General features: G+C 46.1%; 1 protein-coding gene across 1 annotated transcript; it reads right to left on the bottom strand.

The window, feature by feature from the left end:
* Nucleotides 1-335: 335 nt before the first annotated feature.
* WDR91 (WD repeat domain 91) lies at nt 336-17,479 on the bottom strand. The gene is made up of 15 exons (XM_053405533.1): nt 17,298-17,479; nt 14,565-14,744; nt 14,128-14,334; nt 12,945-13,028; nt 12,378-12,514; nt 11,475-11,643; nt 10,475-10,633; nt 8,455-8,654; nt 7,993-8,143; nt 7,212-7,306; nt 5,461-5,629; nt 4,207-4,315; nt 3,283-3,395; nt 2,652-2,849; nt 336-947 (listed from the first exon to the last, which is right to left on the bottom strand). Exons 1-15 carry the CDS (start codon nt 17,418-17,420, stop codon nt 783-785), a joined length of 2,259 nt encoding a protein of 752 aa, XP_053261508.1. The 5' UTR covers nt 17,421-17,479; the 3' UTR covers nt 336-782.
* Nucleotides 17,480-17,520: the final 41 nt, after the last annotated feature.

The raw sequence follows: 17,520 nt of genomic DNA, 5'->3' as shown, positions 1-17,520 counted from the left end.
TCACCCCGTCACGGGGATTCGAACCACTGACCTTCTGATCGGCAAGCCCTAGGCTCTGTGGTTTAACCCACAGCACCACCCGCGTCCCTAGGAGAAGAGGTACAGTTCTTCAAATTTATTAATTCTGTATTCCACCCCTTCACCCTAAGATCTTCACCCAAAGGCTTCCTCAGTGTAAAATGCTTTACAGAAACTTAAAGAGTTTCCCCTCCACATCACTCTGTGATGAAGACCTGTGTTACTCTTCCCATGCACTGCAAAAGGGTTAGGCTAAACAATTCTCATGGTCCCTGAAGTTTCTTTTAAAGCCGCAGAAGCAACACACACAGGAAAAATGCAATGAAAACATTTGCTTTTAATAAGAAACACAGGAGCAGACACAGAATACTGTTAAGGTTTCACACAGGCCCTGTTTTCCGCTGGGATGTTTACAAGTCTGTATCGCATACCTTGGCACAATCCTGGAGGTTTATGGCCATGTGCTGTTGAGGACCCAGGAGGGGGGAACGGGGCTGGTCGTCACTGGAAAGAGCCTGTAGATCAGTGCATGCCTGCTAAGAGCATTGTTTAATTTAGGGGGAACGGCTGTAACTGAAACTCCTATCTGGCAGTGGTTTGGCATCAGCTTTAAAAAAGTTTCCAACCTTAGAGGAGAAAGCAACATTAAGACGAGTGGTTTAAACAGCCTCTCCTGCCCAAAGTAGTCTGAATCTAGATGGCTAATACTGATTTCTCCCCCAGAAAAGTCAACAGTTTGTGCTTTCCTATCAGCACAGTTTCCTCTATGACTTCTGTGCAAGTAAAGTGGTTAGTTTGATCTTTCCATCCATGGAGGCAGTCAGGCAGGTCCCACAATCCATCGCTGTGCACCAGTCCACGGTGACCACCGGGGCCCTGTGTCCTCCCAGAGAGAGGCAGCTCTCCAGGACCTTGTCGTTACTGTTCAGCTGAAAGAGAAGAAAGGCAGGCAAACATCAAGAAGAAGAAGAAGAAGAAGAAGAAGAAGAAGAGGAGGAGGAGGAGGAGGAGGAGGAGGAGGAGGAGGAGGAGTAGTAGTTTGGATCTGATATCATGCTTTATCATTACCCTAAGGAGTCTCAAAGTGGCTAACAATCTCCTTTCCCTTCCTCCCCCACAACAAACACTCCGTGAGGTGAGTGGGGCTGAGAGACTTCAGAGAAGTGTGACTAGCCCAAGGTCACCCAGCAGCTGCATGTGAAGAAGCGGGGAAGCGAACCCAGTTCACCAGATTACTAGTCCACCGCTCTTAACCACTACACCACACTGGCTCTCAATCAACACTTAGCAAGCTTCTGTGATAGATTTCAAACTGGGGCCAGGGATTGCTAAGAAGTCTAGCTGCACAAACCACACTCATTTTTACCAGAATAGTGCTCTGTAGTTCTATGAAGGCGGTAGCAAGCATAGCCAAATCACTTGAGCTGGACAACCTGAGGGCTGCGATGAATGCCACTAGCATTTTCCCGTCATCTTTTTCACCTACCTGATTAGCAGCTTATGATCCAGGCCACGGCCATCTATATTATACACATATTAGGATCTGGGCCCAAATAAAGGACTTTTGCCTAGGCTACCAAGCAGGGCCAAGCAGAAGTGGGATTTGAGGTTTCTGAGGTCTCTGTCCCAAGTCAAATATTGGGCTGTGCTGGTTCTCAAAAGGCAGTGGCTAAACTTGAGGGCATAATGGCTAATATGGGAAGGAGCCCTGAAGGGCAGTATAGAAATCTTGAACTAGCCTTGTCAAAGCTTGCAGGGGACATGCAGTAGGTAGAACAGGGAAGCCCATAACAACGCAACTATATTTAAGGCGAGGAAACCAAGAGGTCAGACACTGGCAAGGCAACCCAAATCCCCTTTGCTGGGACTGGGGAGTTGAATTAGGCAGACATGCCCCTCTGCTCAGCCCTGCCAGCCTCCACTGGCCTGCTGCCTCCTGCTGCCTGCAGTGCGGTACCGTACTATTCGTAAAAGTCCCTAACAGCTTGGGATCAGTTTACATTTGAGATCACCTTGCTCCATATGCAAGAGGCAGAATTGGTGCCACATAATACCTGTTCTGAATTTGTAGGAACTCAATCTTTTAGTGCGGCTGCACCTACCCTTTGGAACGCCCTGCCTATTGATATCAGGCAGACACCTTCACTGCACTCTTTCTGATGCCTGCTAAAAGCAATTTTGGTTAGACAAGCCTACTCAGATCTTTAGAAAGTTGTTGCAAGTTGTTCTAACTTTTTGAAAGATTTAAATTACTGTTGTTAATTTTTCTCAGTGGTAATTTTATTGGGTTTGGGTTTTTTTGTAAACTGTTTTGAAGGTGTTTTTTTAAAAAAAATCAAGCGGCATAGAAACGTTATGAAATAAATAAATAAATAAAAATAAATAACACTATTAAATAAATAAATAAATAAATAAATAAATAAAAGCATCACTCCATTGGTGCAGAACTCCACCTCCCACCCACTAAACATGAAGGCAGAAATGTCAGCAGCAATGTCCAGGCACACGCCTTGGCGAAAACTATAAGCAGGATGTGACCGCAGTTGCACTCTCCAGCTATTGTTCCCCAGGAGGTATAATGCTACCTCTGATCCTGGATGTAGCAGATAACTTTCGTGACTAGCAGCCAGTACCTTGTAGATGACACCCCCATTGGAAGAACAGGTCAGCATGTAGTTTCCTTCCGAGTCAAATGCAAAGAGCCTTCCACGTGGGAACTGGACCTGCTTGTATCCGCTGTAGCCAGACAACACAAAGGGGCCGGTGGCATCTCTGGGAAGAGCATATTCAGACACTTTGGAGCCGCTTTTGTGAATGTTCCACTGAATAAACTAGGATGGGGAACAAGAGACTCTACGTTAGATGCCAGAAGGAAAACACTTGATCATCTTCATTCTGCTGTGCAGTGGCATCTGCAGCTGTGGAGACAGAAATGACAGCTGGCAAAAAACCCAGGAAAAACCCAGCCACTGCAGCTTCTGCCTTTAGGACACTAGCATTTCCCGTCCATGGGGTTTGTGCACCACCTTGCTTGAGAAGGTGCAGCATGCGGCTGGATCCTTTCTGGGTGGCATTATGCAAATCAGATGTCACTGTCATTAATGGATTCTTAATGTTTTTACCTGGATATGTGGTTATTGACTTTATTTGGCTATTTCACATTCATGGTAAGCTGCTTTGAGAGCCCCATGTGTGGTCAAAGAAGCAGTACGCTGACAAACGCAAAAACAGATTGATACAACCCCCCGTCTCCCTAGAACCTACCTTCCCATCTTCTCCAATGCTGTAAACAGCATTCTCGTCATAGCTGAATTCAACAGAGTAGACTTCCCCATCATGGGCCTTCCAACTCATAGCACATTCATGCTGCTGCATGTCTGAAAAGGGACATAAAAGGGGTGGGGAGTTATTTTTAAGTAAGTGTGCTTTTTAAAAAATTAACAACAAATCTTCACAGAATTCTAAAGAAGAAGCAGGGGAAAGGCTCCCAAAACTGTAAAAGGACCGTGTTTCTTCCCTGTGTCTGTGTAGTTGGGTGATTAAAGTGGTAGACCAGGACTTGGGAGACCAGGGGCTCAAATCCCCACTAGGCCCATGAATCTCACTGGGTGATCTTGGGCCAGTCACTGCCTCCCACAGAGAAGAAGGGCTGACCATCTACTTGGCAAAGGAGCATATTGAAAGCTGCACAGAACATTCTGTGTGTGTGCATTTCTTGCTGCACACAGTGATCTGCAAAGAAGGGCAAAGGGGTGCTAAAGATACAGCAGCAAGGGCACTCTTCTGTCTCACTCTGCCCCACATCTCCCTGAATGAGGGCTCTCTGAAGGTGGTGTGGAGAACCGGAGGTGTTGAGAATGCTTTGAGCATGGAAAGAATCCCATCTGTCAAGTGCTCTCAGCATATCATCACTTCTGCCTGAAGCAGGTGTCTTGATACCTCACATTCTTCGTTCACAGTGGGTGCCCCCCATTTGAAATCCTCAGACCAAAAGAGTTTAGGATGAATACACCAAGCTATGACATTACAGGCAGGGATAGGGAACCTCTGGCCCTCCAGATGTTGCACTCTCATGAGCGCCATCCAGCACGGCCAATGGGCAGGGGTGCTGTGAGCCACAGTCCAGCCTCAGGCGCCCTATTCTCTGTGTTACAGGAATCTAAGTTGTATTCCTGGCTGGCAATTTACCAAAGAGACGGATTATGCCATCCGCTGCTCCAGTGACCAGCAGATTCCCATTGTGGTTGAAGGCTGTGCAGTTTATAGCAATGGGCTCAGGTTCAAGAGAAAACTGGAGCTGAGAAAGACAACAAAACAAAATGTTAAAGAGAACTTAGTTAGATGTCCTTTGCCCTAGAAACTTTGCTTGTACAGCAGACACACAGGGGAACAATTACTCAGAGCTCTTGGGTTGCTCAACCAAATGGACACTCACTCCATCTGGGTTTCCCCTCTCCTGTTCAGTTCTGCCCCAGAGGGAATTTGGGACTTTTTGACCAATCCAGTCCATCCTGCCCTCAGAGGCTTTCTTGTACCGTTGCCTCTCACCACAGAAGTCTGAGAACTGTTTCTCACCAGAGAGAAGCTTAAATATAACTCTGGGTAAACAAGGAAGGATATCCTTTCTTATGCTCCTGGGAGAGAGATGCATAACTTTCTTCAGGCATGTCTCCTTTACATGAAAAATAACTTAAAAATTCTGCCGCAAAATCCTGTGTGGGCACCGACTCTCCCACTTGCCAGTGGCTGCCGCAACCCATCACGACCAGCACACAGGAATGCAAGAAGACTGGATCCATTCTGAGAGTGTCATTAGTTTATTTTGCTTCCACAAGTGAAGCCACACCCTTGAGAAACTGAGGTCCTCTTTGGTTGTGTCTTCCAGCATTAAAAAAATTGCCTGAAACATAGGCAAGATGGGAGGGATCTCATCACAATGAGTGAATAAGACCAAACTGGAGAAGGAACTCGGCCTAAACCACAAGGAGATGGAAGGAAGGGCAGATGCTACAAGAGAGTGGGTGGGGGCAGAGTAGGGGAAGCAGCAGAGCCCAGAAGAGAAAAACAAAACCAAGCTGATGGCAAGTTAGGAAAGTCACATGAATGGAAAGGAGGACTGACTGTGGAACTATAGAAATGGGGAGTGGGGTTGGGTGGGGGCACAATTCAGAACACTCCGGACAACTTCAGTGAAAAGCCTAAAAATTCAGCCAGAGTTTTATGACATTATAATATAAGGTGCCAACAACAAACATTCACTAGACTGTTCATAACTGGCACAGATAAATATTAAAGCAACTGGGATGCAACATTAATCAGACCCAGCCAGCATTCCCAGGGCTCAGGGAGTTGTAGACCAACAAAAAGCTGGAGGGCCACAAATTCCCCATCTGTGAACGCTCCCCTTTGCTCCTTGGGCTCAAGGAAACAACACAACCATACCTGCTGCTTCATGGTTTTAGTGTCCCATAGAAGCAGTTTCCCTGGAACTTGATTCATGCCTTTCCCTCCACAATCTTGTGCTCCATGATCGAGCTGGTTGCCAAGGCCAGACGCAGCAGCTGAACACACAAAAGAAGCACCACTTGGGCTGCACGCGAGGGAGAGGATCCTGAAACAGAGACCCACACGGTCAGCCCTGGCTCTCTGCACAGGAAGTCCATGAGCTGCCAGGCTGGAAAGCAGCCGTTTCTGGCTTTGATCCGACTTTTGTCCAACTCCTACCCCAACACCTGTAAAAACTATGCATTCAAACAAGCCTCTCACTGCACTGGGACTATGGGTGGTTCCCTTTCTTTTATTCTCTATTCCTTTGGCCTCTGGATGTTAAGAGGCAGAGAGGTGTTTCTAAAGTGAGGAGTGCAAACAAAGAAGAGTAGCTTTTGATAGTCATGGCCAAACATGAGCAGAAGGACAAGGATTCATCAAGAACTAGCAATCCCTCTGCCCCTAAGAATAGGCAGAAGCTTCCTGTGATGTTCACATTCTCCAAAGCCTAGGGCAAAGTGGAGGCTTCAGATCCCCCCAATTCCTGAACACTCATAGCAGGGAAGATGCAGCTGTACTCTTGTTCTCTTGCCTTGAACATGTAGGGGATAAAAAGCCCCAGGGCAGCAATACTGCCTGTTCCAAAAAAAGGTGGGGGGGGGAGCTGCAAGAGAAGAAAGCACTCTAGGTTGGCATCTACCATCTACACCGATTGCTTAGAGCAACAACAGGAAACTGGGACAGATCTAAATCCCGCAACTGTGGTCAGTTACTTAAAACAAACAAAAAACAGAATCCATGCCCTTTGTGTCAAAGGTTTAATGTTTTCCAAGAAGTATGGGGAAGCTTCTCAGGATTTAATGCAGTCTGAAAGAAATCCAGAGGAAAAGAGTTTCAAAAAGGTGGCTAACATGCAAACCATCAATGGCCAGTTCCCATTTTCCCTACACATAAAATCTGTGTAACAGGAGGCATGTTTTAAAAAACAACAACCCACAATCCCCTGCCTGGCCTGTTCTTCCATCAGGATGGTGCTGTACATGGAGGGGTCCAAGCCAAAAATCGTGAATGGAAAGACTTGATCTTCTGTTTGTCTCCAGTCTCATGCTCTGCCTTCACAAAAAGTCAGGGGCGATCCAGGAAAAGATGGTGGGCGCTTTCGGGAGCCTTGTAGTGGCCAAATCACTTTGGCCTTCTCTCTTGCCATGAAGGAGGGGACAGGGTGGGGATTTCTAGGCACAGCCAAGCACCATCACCCCACCCTCCGTCACATCTCTACAGCTACAACTTTGGATGAAGGTTGGGGGGGGGGGCTCTGCACACTTGCCTAAGATAGAATGCAAACTATGGAATTCTGTTGGTATGCCTCTTTTGTTCATGGAAACTGGTTCTGTGTTGGAAAATCACGGCTTACAAGACTGCTCTCAATCCAGCATGAATGAAGCTGTGTGCACCCAGACATGACGCTAAAGCAGCGTACCACTCACACGTGCAAAGGAAAACATGCACGAAGGAGCATTACAAATCACAAACAAGCAGTTGCCTTAGTGTAATGAGTGTTGGTGAGCTCTGGACAGGTGAACACTGCCTCTGAAGCACAAGCTGGGCATCGCCACGCAAAACAGGGATGCATTTGAGATTTAGAGACACCAAATGACTAGTTTTACGACAGGTGAGGCAAGAGGGACTCTGCTCAAGAGGGTTACCTGGGCATGTCTTCATCAATGCTGATTTCACAAAGATTCTTCTTGGCTTCAGTGTCATAAAGACGAACAGTCCCAACTCCGCTACCCAGCAACAACTGGAACACAGCACCAAGGAGAACGTTAATCAAGGGCTGGGTGGCGGCGACTTCCTGTTCTAGCCACCTTACCCAAAACCTTTGCAGCCATTTCTATTTAGTCTTTCACTGCCCCCACCTCCACCCTGTCACTGCTACCCTTCCATCATCCGTTGCACCTACAACCCCATGAGCATAAATGAGGGATATGCTTCAAGGGAGATGGCAATGACCAAAGTCTAAAAGTCTCGCATCTCTCTCCACCCAGCACTTGGTCTGCTCCATTTTTCTCCAGGAGGAAAGAAAGGGCAGCCAACAAAAGACCAAAAAAGAAAAAAGACAGCATCAAATTGGAAGGAACAGATTACAAGGATGCAGTGTGTGGAAATGGCTGAGGCCCTGGTGACCCAATTAGGAAATTAGTAAAGATTGTTGTTCTCCTTTGTACAGTCTCTCATCCTGTGGTCAATCTGGCTATGAAGTCTTTGCATCAACCAGAATCTGGAAAGAGCCATGGGAAACCTACTTGGTTCATAGAAGCATGATCAACTGTGCTGAGCAGTCATGGGAAGGGATATATTTCCCTCAGGAAGTACCATGAAATACGGTTTAGGCCTTGGGACATCTATGACTAGTCAGAGGTTGAATCTAGGATGCTTCAGTAGCAGTTCCAGATGTTCCCTGTTGCACCAAGCCCAGCTACTCACCAGCCTGTCCCGTTTGGTCGCCCATTCTAGGGAAAGCAGGGGAGACTTGGAAATGGAAGATGCTTTCGTTTGCATGATGGGGTTGAAAGACCACACCTTTATGACTCCGTCCACGTCCAAACTGGCCACTCTTCGACCAGAGCAGTCAACCCTAAGCACAGAAGGAAGTTATGCAATGGTCCTTTCCAACCCCCACGATTACAGCTTCCTCAAGATTTTCATACAAACTATGCTGGCACTTTCATTAAAATAGTACTTTAAACATGCAGAGCCCTTTGCAATCCTTACAAAAAGTAAAAGTCACAGTTTACATATTGCAGATAAGGAACAGATGCTGAGGGGCTGGGGAATGCCAAGGCTATAGCCAAGCTCAGACCCCACAACTGCAAGTCCAGCACTCAGTCCACGCGGTGGCTCCCTGACCACCATCCTCTCCTTCCCCCAAGGGGGAGTACCCCTTACCGGCAATGCATGATGGATGAGTGGTGTTCTCCATATTCCTCCTGGCTCAGGACAATGAATGGCTGCTCTTGCCTGATGCCTCCAGCATCTATGCTGGACCCGAAAGCTTTGGTCAGGGTTTCTGCTTGCTCAGCATGCAGCTCAGGGGGAGGGTCTGTTTCAGTGGCAATAGCCTCCATCTTCCTGTCAACATTCTGCCCCTAAACCAAGAGAAGGACCCTGCATATAGTACAGCAAGCCAGGAAAATCAGTTAAGCTACTCAGTGGGTGCTCAATGAGTACAGAGTTTTAGGTAACCAAGGCAGAGCTTTGCATCATGCCAGCAGCTAAGATGCATCCAGGAATGTTGCAAGTAGCAGTAACCACCTTCCATAGACAGGCATCATTGTTCACTTTCTGCATGTCCCACCCGCCTGCAGAGAAACCAACCTTGGGGGAAAGGCCCTGCCTATGAAATGCAGGGAAGGGCAGCATCTACCTCCCACAGCCTGGAGCTTTCAATCTAGTATCCTTCCCCACACTATCTTGGAAAGCAGAGGGGCATCAGTCCATGGAGTTCACACTAATACACCTCGATAATTTGCCATACCTGAAAAAGCTCTCTATGTATCCTTGCCACTAGCTGGGGCATTAAGACAAGATGCAAGACAAAATGCATCTTTTAACTTTTGGTTGGTGCCCAGAGGCTCCTCAGCAATATTAATACACATACAAAGCAACACACAGAAAGTGGAAAATGCCAAGCAGAAGCAGACATTTTCCCTTTTCAGCAAAGTCAGCACACAAAGAAATCCAAACAGGAAATGAAGCAGGCTGGGCCTGTTTACAGAGCAGCAACCGATGAAGGAAACAGAAGGCAGGACTGATCAGAGGGTTTCCAATACGGGAGGAAGCATGCAGTGAGAACTGTGCTGGGGCCAGTGTTTTTTAACCTTATCAAATAATCTGCAGTCGGGATAGTTTGCAACACAAAATTATTCAGGATAGTGAGAGCAGACCAAGGAACTCCAAAACCCTCCAAACAAGCCTCTTCAAATGTGGTTTCTTTGCAAGAGAATGGGCAATTAGATTCAGTCATTCATGTCCATTGAAACAAAAAGTATATGCCCTGCATTCGGTTACAAAAAAGTGGGGTATAAAGTAGCTCTTAACAACCCTGGAAAGAAATCTTACGGTCCCAGTGGAAAGCTACCTGAAAATGGCAGCTAAGGATTCTTAAAAGATTTTCTGTTTGAAGGGTATTTCATTTCTGTGCTGCTGGCACAGTGGGACCTCTCTTCTAGACACAAGACACCTACATGCCGCTTGCTTATGCACAGCCACTGCCATTAGAGGTCAATGCTCTGAATGAAAGTGCCTTCAAATGGGTACCCACTCCGTTCAGACAGCCAAGAGGTTTGGAGATAAGATGTATGATTGCAAGAAGCTCCCTCCTGCTTCTATAGGCAACTGAAGGACTGGGGCCCATTCCAGCCCACAGGAGCTTTCATTTGGACAAGAGCCAGGGATACATCTCTGTACACATTGTGTCATTTCTCCCTAGCAAACAGGTAGAGAGAATGGACAAAGTTCTTTCTAGCCTAATGCTTCCTAGCGTCAACGGCAAGAAAGGTTGTGCCAAAGATTCACTCCCACGTGCAAGAGCCACAAACCAGAGAACAGCAGCTGACATGCCGAAGGGAAGAACTCCATTCAAGACAGTGTTGAAGTTTACTCAGGAGGAGGGGATGGGGGTTAAGGAGAACCCTTTGTCCCCGACTTAGTTCACACGTGAGGATGTCACTAAGTAAAGCAAACAATTCTGATTCTTCATTCCCTGCTTGATCCAAACATGAGACTCTCATTTTAAAAAATCAGAACCGTAAGTAATTATCTGCTCAGGCACACATGGATCTGCATTGCTTAGACAAATCATCAGCCTGACTATTACTAGACTGCCTGCATGTGATTCGCTGCACACAGAAATACAGAGAAGACTTTATCCCATTCTCTAACCCATCAGAGACACACCAGTCCATACCTGGGAAGCGGTTTTAGTTAAAAGTTCTTTCCTTTCCTTCCCATGATCCTGCAGACGCCTCTGACGCTGCTGTAGGAAGTTGGACTCTGCTGCCACTGGGCTACTGAAGTGACTTTTTAATTCCTTGCAGGCAGTGGCTGCCTCCTTTCCTTTGGTGCTCTGGAAGGCAAAGAGAAGACTTCTCAAGTTTTGGCTCTCCCAGATACTGTGCCTAAGCTGAAATTTCTGGTACGTAACACATCTAGGAACATCATTTGTGAGAATCCTTTCATGCGATTGGTTCTGTGTCCCTTGCACATTACCCCACCACCCAACTTGGCAATAGCAGAAGAATTCAGTGATTTGAGAAGGGGAACACCCCCAGGCCACCTAGAAGCACCAGCTGTGACTTATTTCAGTTGATCTAGGAGCCTGTGCACCTCTTAGCTTTGCTGTATTTAACTTCAGCTTTCAATAAAGGTTATTGAGAAGTGGCTGTTGGATGTAGGTCCTCAGTATATCCCAGTCACCATCCTTGGACAAGGTGCAAAATACAAGAACCTGCCAGGAGCAGGTTACCATCAACATGCGGATTAATATGGAGGACAGTTGGCAAATGGGCACTTGTGCCATTCCTTCCCCCTAGAGGTGCAGCCACCACCTTCATTGCTGGGTTTTCAGAGGTATCTTAACAGATTATTCTTTTTGCCCAGGTCTTTGGGGAAAACTGATGTTCTCAAGACCCACTGTAACTGCGATGCCCACTGCCATACTTATTTAAACCTTTAGCATTTGTTAATGGTTGTATTGATGACATAGTAAATGTTATTGCTTCGATCAGCTATTTAATCAACTACCCTGGGATCTTCCTTGATGAAAGGTGTTAAAAAATTAAATAAGCACATTACCTTCATGTAAATGCAAAAGAGCAACCTGTAAATCAGTCCTAAGATCAACACAGCAGACATCCAGCCTGACTCTAAACACAGGTGTTAGCCTGGCTGCTCTTACGGTACCTCACCTGGTGGTTTGATTGCTCTTTCTTGCCCACCGACACCACGCCAGTCTGTGCCGAGCTGGATCCTGTTGTTCTAGAGGAGCCCTTTTTGCTCTGAGACAGCAGAGACGACAGGAATCCCCCTCGGGTCTGCAGAGAATGAGCAGGGCTTCTTTGGTTGCATGTCATGTCACTAGAAAAAAGGCAGAAAACCCAAAAACCTCAGCATCAGGTCCATTAGACAGAGGCATGTTCAAAAAAGTCCCGCTATCATCATCATCATCATCATCATCATCATGATGCTGTGTGTCACAGAGATAACAGCAGGGATTTCTGTACGTCTTCCTCCCCAGCTCAGGACTGGGGCCATAAGGGAACTTCCATTTGCTAGAGTTAAACAAGAAGTCACCTCTGATCTAATTGCAGCTCCTGGACTATACAGCTATGTTAGGAATGGCTGCAAGGGAACAGAGCCTGCAGCAAACCTTAGTGGACGGTCCCAGACGTGGGTGGAAGGTCCCGCTAAGGCAAATAAACTAAATAAAGCCATTAAGGGAGCTCCATAGATTCAGGAAGATGCCTGATGCTCAACCCCAGGATGAGATTTCCCACATTTTAAACAAAAGGACATTTAAAAGTAAATTAAAGTTATGAAGCTCTGATAGAAAACTCCTATAAAGAGACTGTTCCGTTAAGTGTGGTTGTTGTTTTTTTAAGGGAGAGGCCAGCCAATTGGTCCTGCGAGACCTGGGAGCAGTGGAGAGAGAAAAACCCAAATCTTTGTGGATCTTTCTGAATGAATATGCACTTCTCCCAAAGCTGCTTGTCCAAATTTGCCAGCAAGTGAACAACGGCAAAAGGGCCAAGATCTGCCTCTACCATCCAATCATGCAGCCATTTGTCCTGGCCTCTCACATACAGACTCACAGCTCTGAGTCCCCCAGATGGTCCATGTTGGTCACGTAGGAAGGAAGCTTGTGGTGGAGAATCAGCTCTTCCTCCTCTTCCTGCTGCTGTTGCTCCTCTTTCTTTATTCGGAAGTACTCTGCTTGCAAGGCAAACAGCTGAAAAAAAGTGGGGTTACAGGGAGAACAGAGAGATGAATTGCAGGTTCCATACAAAGTTTATATCAGGGGTCGGCAACCTAAGGCCCATAAGCCACAAGCGGCCCATGGGGGTCGCTTAACTGGCCCACGAGCCGCCCACTCGGCAAGTCCCTGTGTGCAGCGCGGCATGGGGACTCACTTCTGCGGTGCCAGAAATCGTGTCTGCACAGATGCTGGAAATCGTGGGCATGCACGATCCGGCCCACAAAGGGATATCCGCTGGAGTGAACCAACCCAGGCGAGGTAAACCTTGCCAACCCTTGGTTTATATCATGCAAGTTTATATCATACACTATTTATTGGCTCTGAGTCAATAGCTCAGTTTGAAGTTTAAATGTGTGTTCTCCAGTTTTTGTACATAGGAGAATTCGAGAACGGACATTCTCACCTTTTGACGCAGAATTTCATTTTCTTCTTGCAGGAAACAACTTCTCTGACATTCTGTCTCAAAGTTCAAGATTACTGGTACAGGTAAGAAAGGTTAAGGGTAAAAAACTTAAAGCAAGAATGGAAGTCCTTCCTCTAAAGCAGACTTTGCCTACTGAATGCTCCCTAGATGTTTTGAAGGGTACCAGCTTGTTTTGTGGCACCTTGAAGACTAACACACCTTTTATGGGATAACATGATGACAAACCTATCTAGATATGTAGAATGTTAGCATGTATTTTACTTTGTAGCTTTTCATTGATTTTAACTATTTTTTAATGTTTAAAGTAGCTATTTTTACTGGGGGGTTTTGTTCCAAGTGGTATATAAATTTAATAACATAAATAAATAATTCCACTGCAACAGACTAACAGAGCTAGCCATCTGGAGATTGATGCCACTTTTACAGCTGTTTTGATTTTCAACAATAGAAAAGGCAATTTAAATCAATGCATTTCTTAACACCTTGACCACCAAAGGCAGCACCAAACAAGTCTTAAGAGTATCCCAAACATGGTAGTTTGTGAGATTCAGTGAGTTGCATGATCTTGCCCATTGATGCTACTTTTTATTATTATCTATTTTTTCTTAAATCATATTTATCTCACTCCTCACTTGGCATCCCCACTACTCAGGGATTTATATTTATTATATATCTGGGGTGGAAGAAGATGGAGGAATATATATTATCCAAAACAGAAAAAAACCACAACTGGCTGCTACCATCACCTGCCTGTGACTTGAAACACTATCGAGAAAATGCTTGAGCTGCAAAGAAGTAAAATAATGCTGACAAATGACTGCAGGTCTCTTGCCCAGTTGGTCTAGTTGTGACATGCCAGTTTTGTGGGCTACAGTCCAGAATAAAATACTCTAGCATTACGTTTGGCCTTGGTTTCCTTAGTATGCAATTTTGATAAAGTGGGGATGAGGACGGTGATCTGCTGAAAGAACAAAATATATAAATCCATAAGTTGTAGATGATATGGATGGACCAGACTAACAAGCCACACCGTTGCTCTGTAACACACAAGGCAGAAAGCTGATTACGACTGTCTAACATGACAACAAGAGAAAGGGAGAGAGAACAAAGGATGAAGCTGTTTCATAATTAAAACTAATTTTTCACATTTAGAAAGGATATGCATACACTGAAATAAGACACTGAGGAAGTTGTGCAGAGAAACGATGAAAGTGTCTGCCCACTGGCGGGAAAAATATGTTGCAAAAGTAGGGTTTGCATCTGGATTGGTGATGAAAGGTAGAACAAACCAGTCCTTCCACTCAGCTTGGTTCTGAAGTTCAGAGGCTTGTTTGAGAAAGAATTCCTGTGTCTTGTCGTTCCTGTTTGTCTAAAACACAGAAAACAGAAAAGGGACTCAGATTACTAATTTTAATGCTGCTCCGGCAGCTGCAAATATTGTTCTGGACCCAGTAGGGTGATAGGAGTACTTTACCCCACCTAACTGCCTACCTGCTAGAGAAGAAGGATGCGTACAGCATTTTGTTAGATAAGGCAACATATTTACTCTTAAAACAAACCAATTGTATTTTGAAGAAAAGCTATCTGCTTGACACAAACCTGCACAGTATGAACGAGGTAGTAGCGGTATAAACTAATTTTCAGCTTGTTCACGGTAGGTCGGTACATATCCTCCAATCGACTGAAAAGGCGTCTGTCGAGGTAGCTCCAGTAATCCCGAAGGGCAGCCAGATCATAGCTATGAACGAACTGCAGAAACTGGTCCACTATCTTATCTACCTGAAGAGACAGCACAGAACCCCAAAAACCCAGTTAGTTCTTACCCACGTTAACTGTCAGCTTCTGTCACCAAAAGCCATAACAAAATCACACATAAACGCTGGAGACAAGGTCAGGTTACACAACCTGCATCAGTTATGAGCCTCAAATGGGGAATTCCAAGAGCCACTAGCAATACCTTTCAGTTTTCCTTTTGGGGCTGAGGCACCTTAGTGCCTCTGAGTCACTGGCAGTGCTGAAGGACCTAGTAACATCATTCCAAAGAAGTAAGTCTGTAAACCCGCTTGTAGAACAGCCTCTTAGACAGCCCTCACCAACTCAATGCCCTCCAATTATTTTGGACAATAACATCAGCCCTAGCCAGCTGGAATCCAACAATATGTGGAGGGCCACATGTCCCCCACCTCTGATATAAACAAAGCATAGCTTCTATGATATTGTGTACTGACATGCGGGGGGTGGAATTCTTTGCCAAGATTTTCCAGGCAGATGTTCCCTTCTGCTACAGCAGCTAGGCTTGAAAAGAGGCTATAAATGTATGTTTGACTGATATTTCCAGTTTTGTCACATCCAAATGGAACTTTTATCACTCCGTTTTTGGAGACTCGCTGAAAACAAGGAAGCTGGTTTCAACAAAACATCACTAACTTCTTTCAAAACCAGGCTAAAGTCATCCTTGGCACTGTAATTTCTCAGCAGGCCCAGTAAGAATTATTGTGCTGCACCCACCAACGTCCCATTGTCTATCTAACACAGCCTTCCTCAACCTGCTGCTCTGCAGGTGTCACTGGACTACACCCCCCATAATCCCTAACCCCCAGTGATGCTGGCTGGGGGTGATGTGAGTTGAAGTCCAAGAATACCTAGAGGGCACCAGGTTGGAGAGGCTAATCTAGGTCAATGTTCTATCTTCCCAGTTTATTGCTTCCACAAGGCAAAACTCTAAATGAGATTGGCTAGTTACTCAGGTTACTTGAATCAGGGGGAACAGAATGAAGACGACAGAAAGATGATGAAGAAAACTGCCAAAAACCAAATGTAGAGATGGCACTTTCCAACAAGCTTAACTGGAAGTATACCAATGTGACAGGCAGTTCTAACATCAAAACAAAAGCATTATATGAATAGGTGAGGTGGTGGGATTTCATGTTCTGGAGGAATTGGCAAAAGACCCCCTCACCAAAAAAAAAGGAAGGAAGGACTTGGCAATAAAATCTGGCAGTTCTTAATATACCCTCACAGAAGGGTCATAATGCAACGTAACGATTCATATACAGTATATGCATAATTTTAATCACATATGAAATTATGATTTCAAACACTGCATTGGAATGGAAAACAATCTGTGTTGATACTAGGCCTTCACGTGCAATCCTTTTATCATTTACATTCCCAATCTTATAAGGCAGGGGACTATTATTCCCATTATATAGAGTTGCAGCTCAAAAAAAATGAAGTGTGGGGTGTGGGGCTTGCTCCAATCAGTTTGGGACTGATTTCAGACAGTACTGTTTTCTATTTTCGGGATGAGCAACCACTAGCCCCTAGGCAAATTTTGAGCACCAAACTCACATGCCCTATACCTGAAGTCATGGCAGGCTCAGAAGTGAATCTGAGTTCCCTTTGGGGAACTCAGCACACAGCCAAGCCCTGCAGAAAGCATCGCCCATCAGCTGAATCACATGCATCCTTTTCAGTGTGAAAAACTTCAAGTGTGCTCATTATCACATGCCAACATCCCTTAGCCTGCAGCTATACTGAATATAGACAGTGCAAGTCAGCAGCAAAATTTAAATTGGTCAGAAGACTCAGACAAGAGGAGAGAAAAAGAAGAGTTCTGATGGGATACTATTAGAAGAGGGGAGAGAAAGACCAGTTAGAACTCTCCTCTGTGGAATTCGAGAGAATATTATTCAAATTATCTAGGCTCTGTTTAACAAGTGCAATGTGTTGGGTACTGCTTTATACATATCTGAATTTACTGAAACCCCATTCAAGAGCTTTGTGTAAAGGGAAACACACTGTGTATTACTTCTGATGCCAAATATATTTTCGTTGATGCCCTGTTCCTAATTCCAGATGCGTAAGGACTACAGTACTGCAGTTACTCAGCTGAGGAAAAGGGAAGTACTCTGACCCTACTCAGGCTCTCTCCTCTTCCTTGCTAGCCTGCACTTGCTCCGGTGGGGGAGGCCTGCTTAAATTTAGGCACGGGTGCCGCTACAAGGGGCTACATAAGGCAGCCATTAGGGGGACGCTGGACTAGCTGCTAAGGAAACCAAAGGCCATCTAAACCAACCCGCCCGCAACACCAGGCCCATTTAGCCAGCGGCAGCAAGTGTCAACGCAGCACTGGCAAGGGCGCTCAAAATCCCAGGCGCGGAGCATTTCACACGTAATGCAATGCTGCTCCTTGCAGGTTCGCGAGTTAAATTGGAAAAGGAAAGAGGAGGGGCGGGCGGGACCTGCTAACCCCAATTCCTCCTCCCCCAGCCCTTCCTTCCCTCCAGCCACCCGCGGGTCCTGTCGGCTTCCCTCCCGGGCAACCCTCACCCGGAAGCCCTTCTCTTTGTCCGCCTTGATCTCCGCGTCGAACTGCTTCAAGGTGGCCGTGAAGCCGCGGAAGAGCAGATATTCCCGCACCAGCTCATCGGTGCGCTCCGCCGCAGCCGCCATCGCGCCGCCGGGTCACGGGGAACAGGGAGGGACGCTCCGAGCTCCGCGCGCCGCCCTCGCCGCCACGCTCCGCCCCTCGCCCAGGCGCCCGGACGCCGCC

This window comes from Podarcis raffonei, chromosome 10 (genome assembly GCF_027172205.1).
Source record: "Podarcis raffonei isolate rPodRaf1 chromosome 10, rPodRaf1.pri, whole genome shotgun sequence".
NCBI lineage: Eukaryota > Metazoa > Chordata > Lepidosauria > Squamata > Lacertidae > Podarcis > Podarcis raffonei.
This window is presented reverse-complemented; position numbering and strand designations above follow the sequence as displayed.